At 44.9% G+C, this 21,394-nt stretch overlaps 2 protein-coding genes across 4 annotated transcripts in view; one reads left to right on the top strand and one right to left on the bottom strand.

Moving 5' to 3' along the window:
• The window catches only part of MTOR (mechanistic target of rapamycin kinase), a 60,344-nt gene that overhangs the window by 17,771 nt on the left and 21,179 nt on the right, over positions 1–21,394 (top strand). For both annotated transcript variants that reach the window (XM_027882532.1, XM_027882533.1), the window contains 6 exons: positions 89–231; positions 848–1,010; positions 1,105–1,250; positions 16,525–16,600; positions 18,442–18,581; positions 20,964–21,064. In XM_027882532.1, the coding sequence (XP_027738333.1) occupies positions 89–231; positions 848–1,010; positions 1,105–1,250; positions 16,525–16,600; positions 18,442–18,581; positions 20,964–21,064 (769 nt within the window). The remainder of the gene's footprint in view (positions 1–88; positions 232–847; positions 1,011–1,104; positions 1,251–16,524; positions 16,601–18,441; positions 18,582–20,963; positions 21,065–21,394) is intronic.
• On the bottom strand, positions 2,191–8,035 carry ANGPTL7 (angiopoietin like 7). 2 transcript variants are annotated; one of them, XM_027882534.1, is made up of 5 exons: positions 7,583–8,035; positions 5,865–5,968; positions 5,318–5,512; positions 4,327–4,525; positions 2,191–3,640 (listed from the first exon to the last, which is right to left on the bottom strand). In XM_027882534.1, exons 1-5 carry the CDS (start codon positions 7,959–7,961, stop codon positions 3,471–3,473), a joined length of 1,047 nt encoding a protein of 348 aa, XP_027738335.1. In that variant the 5' UTR covers positions 7,962–8,035; the 3' UTR covers positions 2,191–3,470. The 2 variants fall into 2 exon arrangements, with proteins under 2 accessions (XP_027738335.1, XP_027738336.1); XM_027882535.1 differs by having other exon boundaries at positions 5,865–5,965.

Genomic DNA, 21,394 nt, shown 5'->3' with positions numbered 1-21,394 from the left:
AAGCACAAATGCTGCCTGCTGATGGATTTCTTCTGCTCCTGGGTAGTGCTTTTGTTTGGGAGATCAATTGTCTTCCTTTGTCCTGCAGGCCTGGGGAGCAGCAAGAAGAGTTTCCAAAGATGACTGGTTGGAATGGTTGAGGAGGTTGAGTTTGGAGCTGCTGAAAGATTCCTCCTCACCGTCCCTGCGCTCGTGTTGGGCCCTGGCTCAGGCCTATAATCCCATGGCTCGGTACGGTATTTCTGCTTTTTCCATCTCACTTGAAATGGCAAATGCAAGCCAGATATTTTAAGATAAAAAGAAGGTTATTTAGAAGCTCTTAGGTTTCATAAATAAGAGATAGTTCCTGCTTTGGGACAAATCAAAGAGCTGGCAACTTGATTTCATTTCCACCCTTCCCAGTTGGCTGCTCCACAGCGTGCACAGAATCTTTCACTGGGATTCTGCATATTAGTCTAGAAATAGCATGAGGCACATGAGTGTAGCTGGAAAAACAGCAGAGTATGAAATAGTTTTGAGGACCTACTGTGGGGTAATAAAAATGCCTCTGAGTGGAATGAGCTGCAGTGCTTTTCTGCTACCTGTATGTCTGGAGAAACTTTGAGTCTGATAGCACGAGAGTACAATATTTCTCTTATTGTAGTATACCAACCCACTCTGTTCTTTTAAATGAAGGTTTCACAGAAGTCAGCTTTATAAAAACTAATCACTGTTTATCACAGGTAGACATATAAATGCATTTGGTAGCTCTCTTTCTCTGAAAAAGAAGGCAAGTCCAGTGTCAAACAGACTTTTTCTCATGAATAGTGACTCCCCACCTCTCCCTCTCTTTTGTGTCCCTCCTCAGAGACCTCTTCAATGCTGCTTTTGTTTCCTGCTGGTCTGAACTGAACGAGGACCAGCAGGATGAGCTGATCCGAAGCATCGAGCTGGCCCTGACCTCTCAGGACATTGCAGAAGTCACTCAGACACTGCTGAACCTGGCAGAGTTCATGGAGCACAGTGACAAGGTAGAGATGCTGCTGGGCAGCTCTTTTCCAGTGCTGGGCTGGTGGCTGGTCTGGGGAAGGGGTGTGAAGAGCTGACTGTTGTTACACTTTCCAGGGCCCACTGCCTTTGAGAGATGACAATGGCATTGTCCTGCTGGGGGAGAGAGCTGCCAAATGCAGAGCATATGCCAAGGCCCTGCACTACAAGGAGCTGGAATTTCAAAAGGGCCCCACCCCGGCCATTCTGGAGTCTCTCATCAGGTAGGACCACAACTCATGAGACTTCTGCTCTTGCAGTAGCACACAGTTTAGGACACTATTAGGATTAATTTAGGCAGTTCCTGGGATTTCACTGGCACAAGACTTCTTTGTGGACTTACTAGCTTGCAGATGTGCACTTGTAACTCTGCTGAGTTCTGCTCTCCTGCAGTGTGGTTAAAATTGTGATAGAAGCACTGGGAAGTTTTGCAGGGAAAAGGTTCTGATTCCCCCACCACCACCCTTCAAACTCAGTATGGGATGTAATGAAGTGACTGCAAGTCAAAGGAGACAGATTTTTACACCTACATGTAAATAAGTCAGAAAAGTTGAAGTTCTTACTTAAAATTTCTCATCAAATTCTGCTTATGTAGCTTAGATAGGTCTTATTGTTCATATGTCAAATAGAAGATATTGTGTATTGGTTTTGGTAGAGTGTATTGTTTCTTGAGCTTTGTCAACAACAAAGATGTTGGCCTGAAATACCTGCAGAGGATTTGGTACTAAACTGCAAGTTTTAAAATGGGAAACTGTTCCATATCACAGAGATGTTAACTCTGCTATTTGAGACAAACTGATTTTGGTTGAGCGAAAACTTAGCTTTGTCTTTATATAGTGAATTTTTCAGCTCTCCTATTTCCTTGGAATTGTTTCCCCCTTTTTTTTTTCCTCCTCTTTTATTCTTTCATCCTTTGTCCTGTCTCCTTTTGTTGAGGAAAATACAGAATTCAGTGTATTCCCTTTCTTGGTCTCAGTTGCTCGTGCAGCTGTTTCTTTGTGTACCAAAAAGCAGGTTAAGGAGCAAAAAGAATTGACGTAAAAAGCGGGATTAAAAATGAAAGACAATTTATTGGAAATTAAAACGTTTTAGAAACCTTTAAAAATCCATTTTAAAGACCGCAGTTAAAATAGTTCCAACCATAGTTCCTCACACAGTTGAAATTTGCAGTATGAAGAGTTGAACATATGTAAGGCAATTCCCAAGACACCTTAATCTCCCATTTCACACAAGACTGAACAATTTAAATTAGATTCAAACTCTCTTTAAGGTGAATAAAAATAGATATATTAATGATAACTATCTTTTCCAACATATTCAAACAATGGTAGGGCTACAGGAGGAGTCTCATTCTTTTTCAGCTGTTATTTTTAACACTGTGTTATGTAAGGGAGAAACATATTGATTTTTGGCATAGCATCTCTAGGTAATTTGCAGCTGGGGTAGTTTTCAGAGTAGATTTTGATATTCCTCAGTGTGGTGTGCTGGCAAACATTCCCTTATGTTTGAATAACCTTTGGCACTTAGGGATTCTCTGCTGTGTACTGGTGTTTTGCTCGTGGATACAGTGGTTTTAAGTGTTGGAGTTGAGCTTTTTGGCCGGGTCTGGACATTTTTGGCTCACCTGCTGTTCAGTCTTAGCCTTACAGACATGCAGCACGTTTGGGTTCTAACCTGAACGTAATTTGGTGGCAGCCCAGAAAGTTGCTTTCCAGTTTATCAGCATTTTGGGTGGTCTGTGTGGATAGGAATAAACATCAGAGAGCAGCAGGGACAAACCCTTCTCAGGGTTACTGTCTGCTGGGGGCAGCCTCTGGGGGGCTTATTTGAGGCAGCAGCAGGAGGTGGCAGTAAAACTTCAGGAGAGAACCTGGACAGTGCTGATCAATCCAACATTTTGGAGCGTTGTGTTTTTCCTCTGTGGGAGAGCAAGCCACTTACTGTACACTAAAGAAAGGTGCATCAGGGACACCCCTCATTGATTCCTCTGGCTTGAAATGAGTGTGCAATTGTTGTGGTCTGGGTCCCTCCTGGAAGGGGTTACTCAGCAGTGCTGGCTCCGGACACTGAAGCAAAGGAGGCTTTTGCTTTTCAGTCCCTGCCCACCTGGGTAATAACACTAAAGCAACCCACTAGTCACACTGCTAGAGAAAACACACCCAGAGGTTTTCTGGAGGTGCTCTGAGTGCATTCAGTTCTAACCTATTCTGACACAATATTTGTTCCCTTTGGAAAGAGCCTGAAGAGGAGGAAATATGTCTGAGCCCTGCTGACGCTGGTGGCTGTGGCTGGTGCTCGCTGTGCCGCGGTGTCGGTGTGTGTGCGTGGCCAGGGCGTAGCTGTTGCACGGATTAGATGAAAGGAACAATTACTTGGCTGCCCATTGCCCACCTTCTGTGCAGTGGCATCGTGGAGCTGTGTAATCCAGCTCTGATTCCCTCTCTCTATGGTCTGAAATCCTCCGGCCGGATCTTCATCTCGACTCTCTTCAGGGAGTAGGTGGATCCGTGCCACCCGTACCAGGTGATGCCATCCATGTTCTTGGTGTGCTCTCCCTTCCGGTAGTAAACCCCGTTCAGGTTGGAATCTGTGCAGCAGTTGTACCAGTAGCCTCCTTGGGAACAAAGGAATACATTCCTGGTGAGCCATTTACTTAAGGTGTTCTGTATTAATAAGAAGAATTACTGCTCTTTCTAGAGGAGAGAGAGCAGAATGCAGCATTTAATCCCTGTGGCCAGTGGTTAAATGCTTTTAAAAGTTTCCTTTGCGTGTTGTGTGGGACACAATGGGGAAATTAAAGGGCAAGGTGCAGTGAAGATAATTATCTTTGACAGAACTCAAATGAAGATAGTGAATTGAATGAAGAGAGTAACCTCATCAGAGGCTTGTAATAGGGTAGGAATGAAGCTCACGAGTCAGGTTGAACCTGGAGGTGGGTGTAGGATAGCAATATAAAAGAATAATTACAGGTCCCTAATACTAGAACTCGAAAACTCAAAGAAAATATAAGAAAAAATAAGAACCAGATAAATCTTCAGGAATAACTTCCTGCATCACTGAATGGCATCAGCATGTGAGACAGTGTGGCTGGGTAACTGTGTGCAGGTGAGAGCACACACCAAGTAATTTGAAGGTGCTGATGTCTGTCACACAGTCTGACTCAGCCTTGATCTCCTGTGTCAGTGAGTGTCCCAGAATCAGCCACCTCTCCCTCGGTTTGCCACCCAGATAGCGGTTGGGGGGCTCTCTAGCCCTGCCCCGGGCTGTTCTCTGGGACAGGGAGGGGTGTGTGTGCTGTACCTTTGCGGAACTGGGCACAGTCATCCACGCACTTGTCGTTGTCCTTGTCCTTCGTGCTGAAGGCCGTGTTGTTGTGGTACCGCAGGGAGTCCCTGCCGGTGTTGCCGCTGTAGTTCCCCACGAACAGGCGGTAGCTGTTGATCTCATTGCTCAGGGTGAACTGCTGGTACTGGGCGTAACGTGTGTTGCCCTCCCAGTCCTGCCACACAACAAGGGAGAAGGAATTGGTGCTGTTAGAGCAGTTGTGAGAAGACTCCACCATCCATGGTTATATACGTACACTGTTCCTGCCTCAGGCTGCAGGAACTGCTCTGTTAAGGCAAAAGAACTTTCCAGAGCACGATCCTTCCAAATCTTATCTGCACCTGGTATTGAACAACGTCCAGGAAACCCGATGTGCAGCTCTTGCATTCAACGTCCTTGTCTCAGCGCTGCCTCAAGTAATTTTTTTTCCCTCTCTGAAACAGGGACTTTATATCTAAAAACCTTTCAGCTTGTGCACATCCCATCCCTCTAAGCTGTTGTACCAGCTATAAACTGGTCTAAGTCAAACCCAAGCCTTTAGCAGACCGAAGAAATTGTTTGAGGGTAATAAAAGGCAAACTCTTTTGCACCCAGGCTGGGTGGAAGTGCTGCAAAAGGAAAAGACTCAAAGGCTTGAAAACTTGATGGGGGCATCTCTTTTTGGATTTTTAAGTCTGAGGTGGTCAGCTGTTTGATCTCTGCCTGCAGGATTTCCTAGGTCCCCACGTGTTCCCGAAGACACAATCCATGTGCTGACAGAAGGTTGTCCCACTGACTTTGCCCAGTGGAGAACATCTGTCTTGTCCTTGAATGTGTCCCTGGGTTGGTTCTACCTCCTCCTCCTGTAATTAAAAGCATGCAAATCCTTTGGGCCTCCTACAGAGACAGGAGGTGGGATCTGCTGCTGGGGCCTCGCTCTGTGCAAAAGACCTGCTGCTGCTGCTGAAATGAAGACCTCGTTAATTACCTCCAGCTCCACTCGCAGGACAGTGGGACGTCTTGAAAGCCGGTAGATGTTTTCATTTCCCAGCCAAAAATCTCCCCGGATATTTCCAAATCCTTCCTTGTATTGTTTCCAGTCCCTGTTGAACGATGTCAGACCAACTTTGCGTCTTTGGATGATAGTCCAGCCACCTCCATCTGTTTCCATGTCACAGAACACCTGGAATGGGGGGAAAAAAAGACAGTGGTTACTTGCCAGTAAACTTAGGGAAGGTCCAATTCTCTTAACACAAGACACTGTTCCAGATTTCACAACTTGAAGAAATTTCTCTTCTGCTTAAAACTCACGGCCAAAAATTATTAAATGAGTTTTCCCTATTTCTATTTTCCCTCTTGAGTTTTTGCTCTTTCCTTCCTTGAGGTTTGCCTGCATATAAAGATGCTGATTGCAAGTGCAGGGTGACCTCCCTCTTTTCATCTCTGTATGAAGTATTTCTAGATTATATTTATGAGTATTTCTAGATTATATTTGGAAAGATACATAATATACATGGTGTAGTTATCATCCTTACCTCCAGGTCTGGAATCCCCAAAAATTCATCGGGGGGTAGTTTGTAAACACCAGAAATGCGGTAGTTCCTCTGGTAGAGCGATGAGCAGTCATAGACAGCATCTACTTGAATCAGAACCAGAAAGTGAGAATCTGAACAGCAAGAACTCCTCTCCTAGTAAGGGTGGTTTCTGTAAAGCTTAGTTTGTAATGCAAGGAGCAATTAAGTGAGGGAGACTTCCCACAGGTGTAATGTTTTCCTGGAATGGTCTAGTTTAGAGCAGTGAATGCGCTGGAAATAGATGTTGAGCACCGGGATGTTGTGATTTTTTTTTTTTATTATTATTATTTTCTTTTATATTTTTTAACCTCTGCTGTACCAAGAACCATCTCTACTTTCTCTTCACATTTCTGCTGTGTGTCTGTGCTGGGAGGTAGGAAGGTTTGCCAGCCCTCCCCCAGGTAATAAAGGCTTGCCCAGTGTCATGGCCAGCCCGCTGCCTGCTCTGTGTGCTCGGCCAAGCTCGTGGATCAGGGGGGTTTGTTCTCCACCAGAACCTGGCACAGACAAGATGCCTTTTAGCTGCAGTCAGTCCAGCTGTGCAAAGTTCCTTTCCTCCTGGTGCAGGAGCTGACTTGAAGATGGTAAAATGCACAGCTATTCTGAGGGTAAATGAGCTGAAGCAAAGCTTTATCCTGTCTGACAGTTTTCACTTCAGTACAGACTGGATGTCTCTTACCTGGTGAGGGGAGACACAGCTGTTTGAAATACCTGCTGGGCCAGCTGCTGCTGTGCGCTCCTGGATTTTTTTTTCTAAACTTTTATTACAGCTCCAAATGGATTTGTTGTGCTGTAACTTTTTTTTTCTAAGACCTCCTGTAAACAGCGATGTGTCAAAACTGACCAACTGGAGCTTTTTTTGGAAGAAGAATTAAGTCAGTGGATTTAGAAGTTTTTCCTTAAAGTTAAAAAAAGAAAAAAAAATCCGAATGAAGTCCTTTGGCAAGCCCAGTTGCCCCAGAGAACAACAATGTCTCTCTAAAGAAGTTTTAAGCTCTTTGTGGTGAATTTAATTTTAAAAGAAAAGTCAGCAGAGGGGACTCTTTCTTCCTGAAGTGGCTTTACAGGTAGCTGACCTGAAAGTGCACCTGCATTCCCCATTTAGTACAGGCCTGTGCAATTGCTGTGTGCAGTGAAATTTCCCCTCAGGGAAGAGAATTCTGAAGAATTTAACTGTGTTCTGGCTAGGCTTATATCACAGTTTGTGTCTTGCATCATCTACAGCCTTGAACTTTTGAGAATTATCATTCAAATAATGGGTCACTCTTTTTTTTGTTCTGGTTCAGAGACAGTTGTGAAGATAAAATTACAAATCCTTAGTAGTTCTTGGAAAGCATTTCTAATTGTTTTAACAACTTCTGGTCCCCTGTCAGCGCTGTGAACGCGGAGGATATTCCTGCCAGAGCCATTCCCTGACAGAGCCAGCTCCCATTCTTTTACTGTAGTGCTTAGGAATATCAGACTGAATTCTCTGCTGCACAAATGCACTGTTTCTCAACTCTCTGAGAACAAACATGGATATAAAAATACTGGTTCTCTCAGGACCCCCCTGCCTCCAGGAGCACCTTCAGCGGCCGCGCTCAGCATGCACCCTCGCTAATCACATTAGTGGCAGTGGAACCTGGTCATTAGCTGTGCATTAGGAGGTGTATGAGGGAGCCTGGTGACTCCCTCCTTACCAGCTGACGTCTGTGTGACCGTCTGGGCTGCCTGCAGCTGCATGATATCGATCTGGTTGTTCATCTCCGAGTATTTGCTCTCGGCGTCGATGAGCCGCGACTCCATCTGCTTGGTGCTGCCTTCCAGCTCCATCACCTGCATCACCACGTTCACCCAGTCCCCCTCCTGCTTCTTGCTCAGCTCCTGCAGCATCCTGCTCAGGTTGGCCACCTGCAGCTTGAGCTCCCTGATCTCCTCGCAGCACCCTGGCGCCTTGGGCTGAGCGTTGTTGCTGAGGGTTCTCCTCTTGGGAGGTCTCTGCAGCAGGGCTGGGTAGGTTGCCACGGCCACGGTGACAATGCAGAGCCACGCCAGCTGAGCCGTGGATCTCGCTGGCATTTTTGCTGACAGGCACCAGAAACCTCCCAGCTGACTGCGGGCTGAGTGCAGCTGGGGTAGGGATGAAATCCCCTGCAGCAGCCTGGCACCTTCCTTGCTCCCAGGGAAAGGGAAGTCTCCGAAGGTGGAGCCTGAAGAAGTGGCTTTTTTTTCCAGACCCCTCCTGTCGGATGTGCACTTTGGAAGTCTGTCTCAAAGCATCTTATATACTATTTTTCTGTTTACCTCCACCCCCCTGAAGCTGTGGAGGGCTTGCTGGCCCCTCCCAGTTCATCTCTTCACATCAGGTGTTTACAGGGTGAAACTGGAGCAGGTTTCAGCGAAGAGAAGTTGGGGAGAGCAGGAGAGAATTCCCTCAGTTGTGTCTTGAAGGGGTGTGGGAGAGGGCTAGGAAATGATGAGAATTTCCAGCAATTATTGCCTGCTGGATTGAAGCCCTCTTGGTGACTAGTTCTGGCACTTCAGTAACAGTGGAGGTCCAGAATGGGAAAAGCTGTTCAAACAGGGTGAGTTTGTACAAATTCAGGGAAGGTGACTCCATAGGAGGTTGCCCTGGCTGCTGCCAGCCCTACTAATGCATTCCCCAGCAATCGTGTGGAGGGGTAATTCTATGCTTGCAGTATTTCTTAATTTAGACAGTATTTTAGCAAGTTAAGCATCTAATCCCCCTCCCTGTACACTGGTGTCTCTGCACTATTAATTTGGTAGAATTCAGTGCTGTTCTTTTTAGAGATGGGATATCAGAGGGTAGGATGGAAAGAATTATGCAAAATATATAAATTAAAACTCATTCCTCTGTTTATTCATAGTGGGCAAGTGGAAGGGCATTAAGCAATAGTGGAAGTCTACTAAAAAAGGACAAGAGGTGGGTTTTTTACAGGCAATGTGATCCAACTCCAGTGTTATGGAGGCCAGTTTATTAACAGGATTTTGAGAGTAAAATCTATGGTTAAAATGTCCACAGTTACAAAAAGAGTAGATTTAAGGGTAAATCTTTAGACACTGAGTATTGATCAAGTATCAGCTGGCTGAGATAGCAATTTCCTTTCCACTTTTGTATCTGTTAACAGTTGAAAAGTTAATTATAGCAGTCTGATACCCAAGCAGAACCGTTTCAGCAGTGGGACAGCCTTTTGCAAAAGGTCTGCAGGCTTTGTTTTAGATCCTGAGGGAGAAGGTCTTTCACCCCTGGCCACTGCTCTGTCCTTGCCCAACATGTGGGTTCTTGTGTCTCCCTGCAAAGTTTCTGATTAAAACTGGCAGAAATAAGATAAAAGGTGGGAATGGCTCGTGCTCCCCAGGGTAAATGCTGTGAAAGCTTCTTGGTGTCCAAGAAAACAAAAGAAAGCTAATCTTGCTCCTTTTAACAAAGGGCATCAGGACAAACCCAACTGACACACACTGTCCCATCTAGGTGGTTTTTGCTGATCCAAAGTGGCTGCAGGATTTCTGCTTGATTAGGAACCACTGGAAAAGCCTTACTGACCTGACATCTGCTTTTAGAGAAATAGCAAGCACAGTTTCTTGTTGTTCTTCTTTCTCTCCTCCCCAGCTTTGATACACTTGTTGATTGATGTTTTCTTGCTGCCTCTGATTTGCACCACAGCTGGTAATAGTTTTTCTGCAGAACAGACCCACAAGGGTGCAAGGATTTAGGGAGATGAAGACATCAAAGCGCTGCAGGGGTGGAATGTCAGTACAGATTTCATAGTTTCATAAACCTGACTTTTCACAGAGAAGGGAGAGGGGATCTTTTGGAGGAGGCCACAGTCAGTGATGTCCACACAGGCAACGTGGGTGTCTTGAGTTGTGTGGTGGGTGACTCCTGCATGCTGTGCTCCAGGCAAAACCACTGGATCTGTCCTGTCAGCTGCTGAGGCTGCTGAGTGGGACTGGGGACCTGAGACAGTGCCAGAGGTATCAAGGGCAGTTTGGTTAAAGCACCGAGGGCACCTCCACACACAGCACAGCCTGCAGTTGGTTTTTGCCCTGGACATTCCAGAAACCTTCCATAGCAAAACTGCTTTTTATACTTCAGACCAGAAAGTGCCACTGCACATGGATGAAAGCCTGACCTTTTTGTTCTGCCTCTAATCCTGTCTGAGCCCTCTTCCAGCTGGAGCTTCTGTCATTCCCAGGGGCAAATTCTTCCCCGGCTTCCTGTGATGAGAAATGTGTTTTTGTCAAAGTTGGAACAAAGAATAGGACAGGCCAGACTCTGGCTTCCCTGCCCCAAAAAGCCACCCTGCTAACACCCCCATTGTGTTACACAGGACTCCAGTCCATTCTGCTGCTGCTCCCACTCACCATAACTCCTCTGTCTTGGGCAGATGTGGAAGAGGGGAGCCACTTATAGGTCTGTGCATTCCCTCTTTTTACAAATTTTGGAAGGATCCAAGATCCAGTTGAACTCTCAGTTATACACAAATGTTACAAAACAGTGCAGGAAGGCCTCCAAATCCCTTCTCTAAACGGGAGTATTTAATTGGAAATGAGACAGCCAGGGTTTTATTTGGGATTCAGCCTCTAATCTGCATATCCCAATGCAAGCCATCCTTCCTCTGGGTACTTTGATTTACCTGTTTCAAAAGGGGCAATACTTTGTTCAGACACATAATGCAGGAATGGAAAAGAGCACAACTCTTCCCAGCTGTCCTTCCTTTTGAGGAAGCATTAAGAGAGATTTGGGCAGAGACATCTCCTGGCAGAAGCCTCAGCCTTAGTGGAATTTGACTTCTTTATGATGAGCCTCTCCCAGTTCCATGGTCACTTAGGCAGCAGTAGCTACTGATGGTGGTCCCTGCTATGTTAGATCAGCTGCAGAAGCTGACAAAAGCTGTTCCCCTGTTCTGTACTGGTCTTTTTTCAGCCTGAATTCAGGATCCTGTCATATTTTGGACAGAGGTGTAGTTTGGAGCACAACTAGGGAGAAACTAGTTCCATGATTACCGAGTGGGTCCTGGTCCTGTTTTTTTTCCTTTCCCCCCAGTAGTGATGGAGAAATGAAGCATCATTTGGTCTGAAATCTCAACTCCCTGGTTTTGCCCTGTTATATTTTGTATGTGGGAATAGTCTGCTCCATGGTAGCTAAAAAGATGAGATCCTGAAGTCAAGGAAATGATGCAACCCCTTTTTGACTCCATTTATGATGTAGGTTTGAAGGGGTTGGGAAGAACTGAGGCTAAACATGGTTTCAGTCTGCATGTGCCATATGTTTATAGCGTTGGTTGATGTTACTGAATTCAGTATATTAGTATTACTTGATCAGAAGCAGTTCTCTCCTGTCCCTGGAGGGGCAGATTAAATCAGAAGTGGGTTTGAATGAGTGCCTGCTCTGGGAAGCTGTTCTGGCAGGTGCATGCAAAGCTGAGACAAGAAGAAAAGCTCAGTGCCCTGTGGCTATTTATTTGGTAGCCAGTCATTGCAAAACCCTTAATATGCATCCGGCAAATGCTTCGAATCTGGAATTCCTGGTGCTTGCTGAGATGGCAAAGGCTGCCATCAGCTCTCTCACTGGAGTCCACACTTGGTCAGAGCTCTGAAATATCACTTTTTCCCTCCCAGGAAGTGGGAAACCGTTCACCTCTGCCTTTGGAGATGCTCATAAATGCTCCAACATTTGCAGCTTTACAGTCAGGACTGGATTGGGAATCTCTGAAGTTATGTGGGAACAGGTGGAATAAGGGAGAGGATCTGATGAGAAACAAAACACGCTTCCTGCAGTCACCTGTGATTTCTTTTTTATTTACCTTATCCACTCTTTGCATGATCAATACACAAAGACTGGCTCTGTGTTTCACCTTTTCCTGCTAAGTATCTTCCTTGGCAATTGTTTTCCCCTCTAATTAATAAAAAATAGGTGATACAAAACCTTCTGCAGCCTGAGTAGCAAGGCTGTCTAGGAATTTTACTGTCATGGTTTTCACTGCAATTTCTTTCAAAGCTGATGAATGTTTTTATGTGATTTGCAAGCTTTTACATCGAGATTGGGAGTCTGGCAGGTTTTAATGCCTCTTAGCAATGTGGTGTGTCCTTGCTGGGAGCTGAAGGGCTGCTCTGGCCTGGAAACCCTCAATCATCACAACCCTTGATTGAAAACAGCTCTTTTCCTTCTCTTGGTTTCTCAAATGTGTTTGTTCCCAGCTTGGGGATAGTTTTTAGTGGCATGGTGGACATGCATGGGGTTTTTTTGGGCTGTTTTGGGGTTGGTTTCTGAGGTTTGCTGAATCAAGGGCTTGGGGATGCCTGAACACAAATAAACTGTGGAACTGGGGAATCTGGCCAACAAAGCCAATTCCTTTTGCCAGAGGATTATCTGTTCCCCCAAGTCACCACAAAGCAACAGTGCCTTCCACCTCCAGTCCCAGAAGCAGCTCCAGCACTTCAGAAAGGAAAACAAGCTTGACTTAGGTTGGTAAAATCTGTCACATGGAGTATCTTTTTAAACAAACTCGGGGAGACTAAACAAGAGGGCAAACTCTTCCCTTTTTTCAGACTCTGTGCACAAGCTGCTTTATAGCAAAAATAAGGTTTCTCTATCAAGTTCTGAGATGCATTTTGGCAATAGGAAATGTGTGCGTTGCCTCCTGAAAAGGCTCTGTTTAAAAAAAAGGGGGTTTTAATTTTTATGAGAAGATGGGGAGAGTCTCTTCTGTCTGAATTCTTGAAAATTTAATATATTTTGAGTGACAGAGAATATTATCAATATCAAAGATAATGGAAAACTGTAAAGCTCCCAGGGGTCTATAAAAGAGAATATTTTTAGTAAACATTGCACATTTATGGCTGGGGTTTGTGGAGGAGGAAAGTCCTTCATTTGGGCTCTCTTCACATTGAAGACAATACAGTTGGTTTTCATTCCCAGTTCATGCCTGATTTCTGTTTAAATAGCCTTTAAAATATACAAGCAATAGGAGCATATTTATCTTAAATATTCTTCTCTTTTGTGACTCGTGCTCAGTGTGCTGCATTTTGGTTGTTTGTACACGTAGGATATTTTGATACCTTAATAATCAGACAGTAGGTATAGCCTTTCACTGCTATTAAAATTTGAGGATTTAAAATTTTTGAGCAAAGTTTTTAAATTAGGGAGTTTGCCAAGGTTAGTCCCCTTTTGTAGGGATAGAATGACAGAGTAAATGGAAAATGTTTTTCTTCAGTAGGCTTGTCACTTTTTAATATCCTCCTCATCAGGATCAAGTGTTACAAGTAGGTGGGGGTTGAACATTATTCTGGCAAAAGTGAAGATATTGCTTAATAAAAAGGGGGGAAATATTTGTAATCTTGGCGTTAACTGTCTTCTTAAAAACTTTCTGTGCCAGTCTCATTTCCTTATCCAGCTGCAACATTGTGCACTCGGAATATAGGAATTAATGCTTTTGTCATTGTGGTTGACAGCAGATTGAATTCTGCATTATGGAACGATGCAGGGAGTCCAGGTGGGCCAGACTCAGACCAAACCTTAGTGACAGTGTGACATTTTTGAAGGAAAGTATAAGGATCTTCTGTTGCTTTTTATAATCCCTTTGTTTATTGAATAAAATGTGAAGTGGTGGGTATTACACAGTGAAATGGGTGCATTAGTTCAAAGTATATCAAAGTCTGGTTGAAATCTTGTTTTTCCTGTGGTCTCCCATTTCCACAGTCTGGCCTGCAAACGTGGGACAGCTGCGTCTCGAAATAGTTACAGAATATTTTAGGAATGCACATTGGCATTTAAAATCTATAATTTTGCAATATTTCCCTGGAGCATCAGTGCTGGAAGGCTCTGCCAGCCCAGCCCAGCCCAGGTTGAATACTAAGGCCTTTCCTGGAAGGTGATGTGTAACTTCTGTCCTACCAAACCTGTCCCCAAAAACCTCCCAGAGAGGAGGTCCAGTGCTGTTCTTTTATTCTCTGCTGCTGAGCCTTTGAGTAAAGCAGGGGATAGTGGAAGGGTTTTTTAGCCTATGAACAGCTGAATATGTTTTGCCCTCAGTGGATATGGAGAACTCTTGATCTTCTCCTTTAATAATAAACTTAATTTTATCCTAAACTAGGGAAAAATGCAAGGACATCTCCCAGTAAACAGACTTAAGTCACTGTCTGGCAAGTCAGCCAACGGCATTGTTTCTATCTTGAGAGATGTTTTCCCACCTTCTCCTTTAATCCAGAAAGATTTTTGTAGTTATCTTTTTGCAGATACAAGGAGAAATCCATCCCCTTGATTCTAATCCGGTAAACTGCCCCGATTTCCAGCAGCAACCCTGTGACTAAAACCCCCTGGCAACTCTGCCTGGCTGGAATATCAACCCTGGGGACCTCTGCAGTGTTTTTTGTGCTGTTCAGTCTCCAGCATGGTAACTAGAAAACAGCTCTGTGGTGCTTTTAGGAGCGTTATGAAATGTAGGAAGATTGTGGCTGAGCACAGAGCTCAGCAGGGCTACAGGAGAAGGGCATGGAAGGAAGGGGAAGCACAGAATGTCATCATTTCTAAATGTGTATTTTGAGTGTACCAGGTTAAGGTACTGTATATCCAAAATGGGCTGGAAGAGGGGGAGCCACAGCATTCAGTGCTTTGGCAGAAATGATCCTAAACACAGGGAAAAGCAGCTACCAGGAGATGTCCCAGTCACAAAATCAGCTCTCATTGCTCACTGTGTTCCTGGATCATTTGTTACAGGAGAGTAATTGATGATTATTAACAGCAACGTTGTGTCTTCTTCTGAATCAAAGTCTTTCTCCTTGTCCTCCCCATCTTTGCTTAAACCTAACCATAAATAGATTTGAAACACCTAATTCTACTCTGGGCAGCCAAGAAAGTAAGAAACAAAAGGAGTAATTGAGTGCACCGAGGAGGAGTAGCAGCAGAAGAGCAGTGCTAATTGTCAAAGAATGAAAGATAACGGCCAATTTGGTCAGGAAGTGTTGACAAGAAAGATAACTTGGAAGTAATTGACTGTCTGACATGCTGGAAGTGATGTGTCTGCCAGTGGCTCTTTAAATCACCGGGGGATGAAAGGTGACAGCCACTTATCACTTTTATGAGGCGCTGCTGCCTGGCTGTCCCTTGGGAAGCGTGGAGGGAGCGTGATCTCCGACTGGCTGGCTGAAAAATAGCCCTGGGTGTATTCCAAGTGCTTCCCATTGTTGGGTGCCTGTCATCTCCAGCCCTGGTTATGGTGTGTTCTTAGTCTGGTTAAACGTGGTTTCAGCTCAACCGCTCTGGTCCCGTTTCCAGGAGTGTTTTACTTGACATTCCCAGGAATCTTGGAGCCTGATCCTTTAGTTGTCATGAAAGGAAGCTCCCACAGGCAGAAGAAATGCAGCACTCATTTGGAATTTTTTTCCTTTTTTAAAATCTGTTTATCACCCCCTTTAATGCTTTAGGTTTGCTTGTCTCTTACTGATCAACAGCCCTCTCATGGGGGGGAAATCTTACAGATCTCTTGATCATGGCAGGCAAGAAAGGGCAATTCTGAAAGCTGCAGTCATGTTCAAAGACCACTGAAAATCTCTTTGCAGTGTTCTCTGTTGCTGTGTTTAGTTTTGTTGATGATGCTGCTTCCACTCCCAGCATTAAACAGTGTTGATGTTGGGCTGTGTTGTTGTAGGTGCTCAGGTGCTGTCACCTTGCTTTGAACAACTTGCACTTCTTGTTCTCCGGTGTCACTGGGGAAAGAGGAGAGCAACGAGCCAGAGGCTGTTCATAAATAAGCTTTACAAAACAGCAGAAGCTTAATAAAAAGTTAATTTCCTCATTAAATCGGGGTTTAGCAGGAGGGCTGCTCACCAAGCACCCCATTTCTGATAGTAAGATCTGAAAACCAATGGGAAACAGGAATGATTTAAGGGAATAGCTTATGTTGGGAATAGCCCATGGTGCTGCACTGGAGAACCAGGCTCAAGAGTGGCCTGTTTGCTGTGCTTCCTAAAATTCAGCTGCCCTTGCAAGGCAAGCTGCCTCACTGGGGGAGCCTGGTTGGGATGGCAGCAGTTTCTGGCCTGTTCCTGAAAACCAGCAGAGGAAAAGCACCAGTGCTGGTTAAATACCAGTGCAGGGGCTCTGTGTGAAATGTGAGGCTGAAATCAGGGTTGCATGCTTTCTGTGTGTTTTCCTGGTGACGTTTGTCATCTGTTTTAATGATGTAGGCTGTTTGCTGGTCTTTATTCTGATTTTTAAAGGAGTTGATGGCCTGTTTAAGAGAAAGGAGTGGGAAAAAATCAGCACTGTAAAGCTCTTAAATGCAGCTGTTTGAGAAATTATGCCTTTCAAACTGTTGGCAACTATTCTTCTCCCCATGCAAGCTGTTATTTAGAACTGATAATCATATACCATCACTGTTTTGTGTAACAAGTCTTGAGAATATGTGCAGAGAATATGTGTGCACCTATTGTTTTGCAAATATATAATCATTCCATGCCTCATGTAGTTTAATTGTTCACTTGGAAGCTTTAAACAAAAAGGAGGGTGTTCCATTGGTATTTCTAAATGATAGAGCTTGGTATTATCAAGTAGAAGCTCATACCAGCCCCTAATAATTGCCAACTGTGTTAAATGATCTTCCTTTTCCTACCTTTGCAGCATTAACAATAAACTCCAACAGCCAGAGGCAGCTGCTGGGGTGCTGGAATATGCCATGAAGCACTTTGGGGAGCTGGTGAGTCCTGCTGGAGAGCTCTTCTCCTCGTGTCCTGGGTTTGCCTGGTTTCTGCAGTTTGTTTTTTTTGTGGATGGTGGTGAGTTCATTCCATCAGTCACGCTGGGGTTCTGTCCTTGGTTATGATGTTGCACCATTCCCAGTGAAGGGACGTGTGGATGGACAAATGCTGGGGACAGGGAGAGCTGCAGCAACCTGATTTGGAGGAGGATTTAGCAGCTATCATTGACAGCTGTGAGCAACCAGCAGCTTGACAGCATAAGTCATTTTATTTAGGATTAGCTGGGAGGAGGGGCAGAAAGTTCCTGTTCAAAGGTTGAAGGTTTTGAGGAACTGCATCAACACCTTCCCTGTAAGGATGTAATGGGAGTCATGCCTCTGGCATCCCATCCAGGAGGCATATGAGTGTTCTCAGATATTATTTAGAATAGCAGCTTAGTCAGTCCCTTAAAATTCAGACTGCTCACAGGAATCAAATCACCCCATTCTGTGTTTGTTCTGTGTCTTTCTCTGCATGATTTACCTTTTTTCTTTCTTCCTTTTTATTTTTTAGTAAGTCATTTAACTTAGTGTTCAGGGACTAAACCGTTTATGCTCTCCTGCCAGTTCTGCTGGTAGAAAGATGATTTTGCAGTGATAATTGTTGCAGTGTCTTAGGGTTACTGGGGAAAAGGAGGCAGCCCTGGAGGCACAGCAGAGCAGCCCCTTTCAGTAGGAACCACTAGAAACTGGGAACACGTTCAGCACAAAATGGTGGAATTCACCTGGTGTAGAATTTCGTGTGGTTTTGACCTAGACTGGAAAATAAGTCCTTTCTGGGAGAAGTACAGGCTTCAGAACATCTTTGCAGCTTCTTATAATTCCTTGGGTGGATTGAGCAAAGTTCTGTATTACCCAATTCTGACTTCACTCTTCAGCAGTAATATAGTTCTAGCAATAAATGTAGTTCAAAGCACAGAGTTTGCCAGAACAGGCAGTGAAAAGAAATTAAGAGGAGCTTTGAGCTCTGCTTTCAGGAACTTAATTGAAATATGACTTAGCTGAGAAGTTAAAGGGCTGAGAGGAAGGCCTGGCATGCAGGGCATGGTTTATGGTGACCCTGCCCACGAGGCTGGGAAAAGGATCTGTCCTGCAGCCTGTGTCGAGACAGGAGCTGCCAAAGACTGAGCAGGAAAAACACTGGCAGAGCAAAAGTATGGAAAAATATATCAAGGCATTTTATTTTCTTGAAGATTGGAAAGAAAATCTAGAAACAAAGGCTGAAGAAAAAGTTTGTGCAGCTGATGAGGATCACTGCCTGGCTTTCTTTTAAAGGCTTTGTTACAAGCCACAGCCTTCCCTTGTGAGGGGTGTATTAGACCCCAACTTCACACTACCTGCTCCGTCAAATAACTGCCCAGCAGGAGCCAGATGCACAGTTTGGAGGTTTTTTCCAGTTGGTCACTCCATTCCTGAACACAGGACTGGTTTTCTTGTTTAAATGCAAGCATGTGCAACAATGGGAAGTGGAATATGTTATGGATTTACCCTTTTCCCTATTCCACTCACTCCACTTCTCCAAGAACAAAAGCACCAGCTACTGAGCTGGTATTTCAGTGGCACTGAGTAGGTGGATGATGTTGGACTGATCCCTCTGGAAAGCCTCAACTCATTTTGTACAGGTGGAGCAATGCCAGGATTCCTGTTTTCAGACTATCTCCAGTGTTTTGTCTGTCTCACAGAAGTCCATGAGGATATGTAGGATAAAAAAAGGGTGAAGTGACCACCACAGACACAGATTTTTCAGGCAAAGCTGTGGAAATTAATACAGAACCTGATGATTTTTTTTTCCACTCCCTTAGGAAATTCAAGCTACCTGGTATGAAAAACTTCATGAGTGGGAAGATGCTCTGGTGGCCTATGACAAGAAAATGGACACAAACAAAGATGATCCTGAGCTGATGCTGGGACGGATGCGCTGCTTGGAAGCACTTGGTGAATGGTAAGAGGGGAATGCCTGAAGACTTGGGAAAATGGTGTCTCTCTGGTCTGTGGATGCTGCCATTCAGGTGAAATTGTTTTGCCTGAATTCCTATTTACTTCTCCTTACTTAATGGTTTGAGTATTTCTGGTGGCTTCTCACTTTGTTCCTTGAAGTCAGAATTGGGAACAACATCTCTGAGCCTTCTGGGAGTGGCCATCTGATGAGTTAAGGTCTCTGGAAGAGAATCTGCAGTCTTATAATCAGGTCGAGCCCATCTGTAACAGAGAAAGAAATTGTAAATAGAGGGAACATTACCTGAGCAAGACTTGTTGGAAACAGTTATAAAAGAAGCTCGTTGGGGCCTTTCTTTCAAAACTCTGATTGAACCATAAGAGATTTCTGTGTTTCTTCAGGGTCAGACCTGTGCCTATCCTTTTGCCCATCTTGTGGATGGATGAATTTTTTCATTATTACTCTTTTTTAGCCCTCATTAAGCCTTTTCCTTGTGGACATGTGGTATTTCAAGCCATGTGTTAAATGCCTGTCGTCAACACGCGAACCGATTGGAGTCGGGTGTTTGTGAGGGGCTGAGCTGGCAGTGACTTCCAGCTTGCTGCTTAACTGGGGGCTTCTGGTTTTTTTTTCTCCCTCTTCAGCTCCAGGAGGATAATTGGAGCAGGCACGGGGTGCGCTGGAGCGTGCAGTCCTACCCAGGGGCATGTGAGGTTGGGTTCAGGTTCCGCCTTTCTGCTGAACTTGGCGTGTCACGAGCTCCCTCCTGATGGGTCCTGACGTGAACCCATGGGATGGCACACGGGGAGGAGATTCCTCTGCACTCAAGTCATTTTACTGTTAGAGAAACAGAGCTGCTTGAGAAAGCTAATTCTGACAGTGGTTTTCTGCTTTTTTTTTTGTTTCTGGATGGAGGTGAGACACGTGGGGTGTAGGTTTTGCAGTAGGGAAAACAGATCCTCTTACTCAGTGTGCCTCAGTCAGCTTCTCCAGGAGTAGGCAGCTCTCACCAGGGTTTTAAAGAATTTTTCCCTCCTGCAGGACATGTGCTTGTGTAAGGTGTCCTTTCTGAACCTCCTGCTTATTCATGTATCAGTGGCAAATATATTACAGAAGGACAATTTTCTTCGGTTGGAGCGAGATACGGACCTATTGACGGTCTGTAGTGATGAGAGTGATCAGAGTCTCCAAGCCCTATGGTGGAGCTGCCCTCCAGCTCTATGCAGATGTTTTTTACAATTCACAACTACCTTTGCAAAGTGCTGTCTGCTACCTGACTCTAGAGGCATCATCCTGGGGCTGAGGATTCCATGGTTTGGCTGCTGATCCTCTTCAGTGCTGCTCAACTTGACTGTTTGTGCTGCTGGAATCTGCTTGGCAGGACAAGGCAGTTAATGCAGAACTGTGTTGTGCAGCGTCATTATTGCAGGGCAGGGATGTTTTGAGAGCACACCCAGAGCATTCTCAGCCATTTGTCTCCTGACGTAGTTGTTCCTGCAGGACCCACAGTGCTTTATCAGCATCTGTGAGGTCCTGATTTACTGCAAGGTTTGGCTTGGTTTTCCACTGGCTTTGTTGTTTCTTTTCTCCTGGGCTATTAAGCTGTCAGAATGACTGTCTTGCCTGTGGCAGCCCATCGGTTCTGTGTGACTAACTCAGCTTCCTTTTTGGGAGGGGGTGACAGTAGGGAAGGCAAGTTGTTCCCCTTCACAGTTGGCAGCTGTTCCACTGCTACAGAGTATCCAGCCTGAGAAATCCTGGAACTGCAACACCCACAGTAATTGGTTTGATTAGTGGAGCATTCACAGTTGATTTAAAAGAAATTATATAAAAATCCTGATGCTTCCTCTCTGCTGGAGATGAAAGATTCATGTCCCTCTGGGGTCTTGCCATGACAAGTCTTCATGTGAGGCTACAGCAACACTGATCCTCCAGTCTCTGTCTTCAGACTTGGTGATGTGTTAATTCAAAATGCTGGATAGCAGGAGCCATGCCCAAGCTATTCACATCATATGTTTCTCGTACTGACACTTGCAAAAAAACTTTCAGCCTCCTTTGTTTGGTGGAGGTTTGTTTGTTTTCTTGGGAATGATTGTCTGCATTTGTAGGCTGGTGTTGACAGTCCAGTTTGTAACATAGGCATTAACAGATGCAAACTTCGGTTTGGGTCTGTGTTTTCAAGCCAGTGTGCCTTGAGTTTTCTCCTGATAGGATATTTGTCATCAGACAAGTGTGACTGAGTTTTCCAGAGGAGTCAAATCCTGTTCTCCACTCAGTATAAAAGGAAGGATAGTGTGATAGTTGTCTTAGCAGTGGAAAGTGGTTGTTTAACAAGGCAGAATTCTTAGAACAGGCTTTTTGCTGATCAGAAACTGTGATTCTTCTTAGGGGGCAGCTCCACCAGCAGTGCTGTGAGAAGTGGACACAGGTGAATGATGAAACTCAAGCTAAGATGGCCAGGATGGCTGCAGCTGCTGCCTGGGGTCTAGGTAAGGTATCCTCCTGTGGGGAGGGTGTGACAGCCCACAGAGGCACAGATACTTTTAACTGGCTCCAGAACTGCGGAATATAAGGAACAGCAATATCAAAGAGCCAGATTATTTACACTGGGAGACATAGTAAGTGCCATTCCATCCTGAATCCCCCTGGAAAACCTGCATTGACGTCAAGTCTCCCAGTGTGGTCTCCAGTAACAGAGTGCCTTGCTGGTCTGTGCAGATGATCAGTTGCTTAACTGCTCCCTTTTGCTTGGCTTTGCACTGAACAGAGCTCAGGCTTGAAATGAGATTAATAGACTTTCTCAGAGTGGTGGCAGACTG

The sequence above is a fragment of the Empidonax traillii genome, unplaced genomic scaffold (genome assembly GCF_003031625.1).
Source record: "Empidonax traillii isolate 1590-97213 ecotype Southwest subspecies unplaced genomic scaffold, ASM303162v1 scaffold106:size2091409, whole genome shotgun sequence".
Classification (NCBI taxonomy): domain Eukaryota; kingdom Metazoa; phylum Chordata; class Aves; order Passeriformes; family Tyrannidae; genus Empidonax; species Empidonax traillii.
This window is presented reverse-complemented; position numbering and strand designations above follow the sequence as displayed.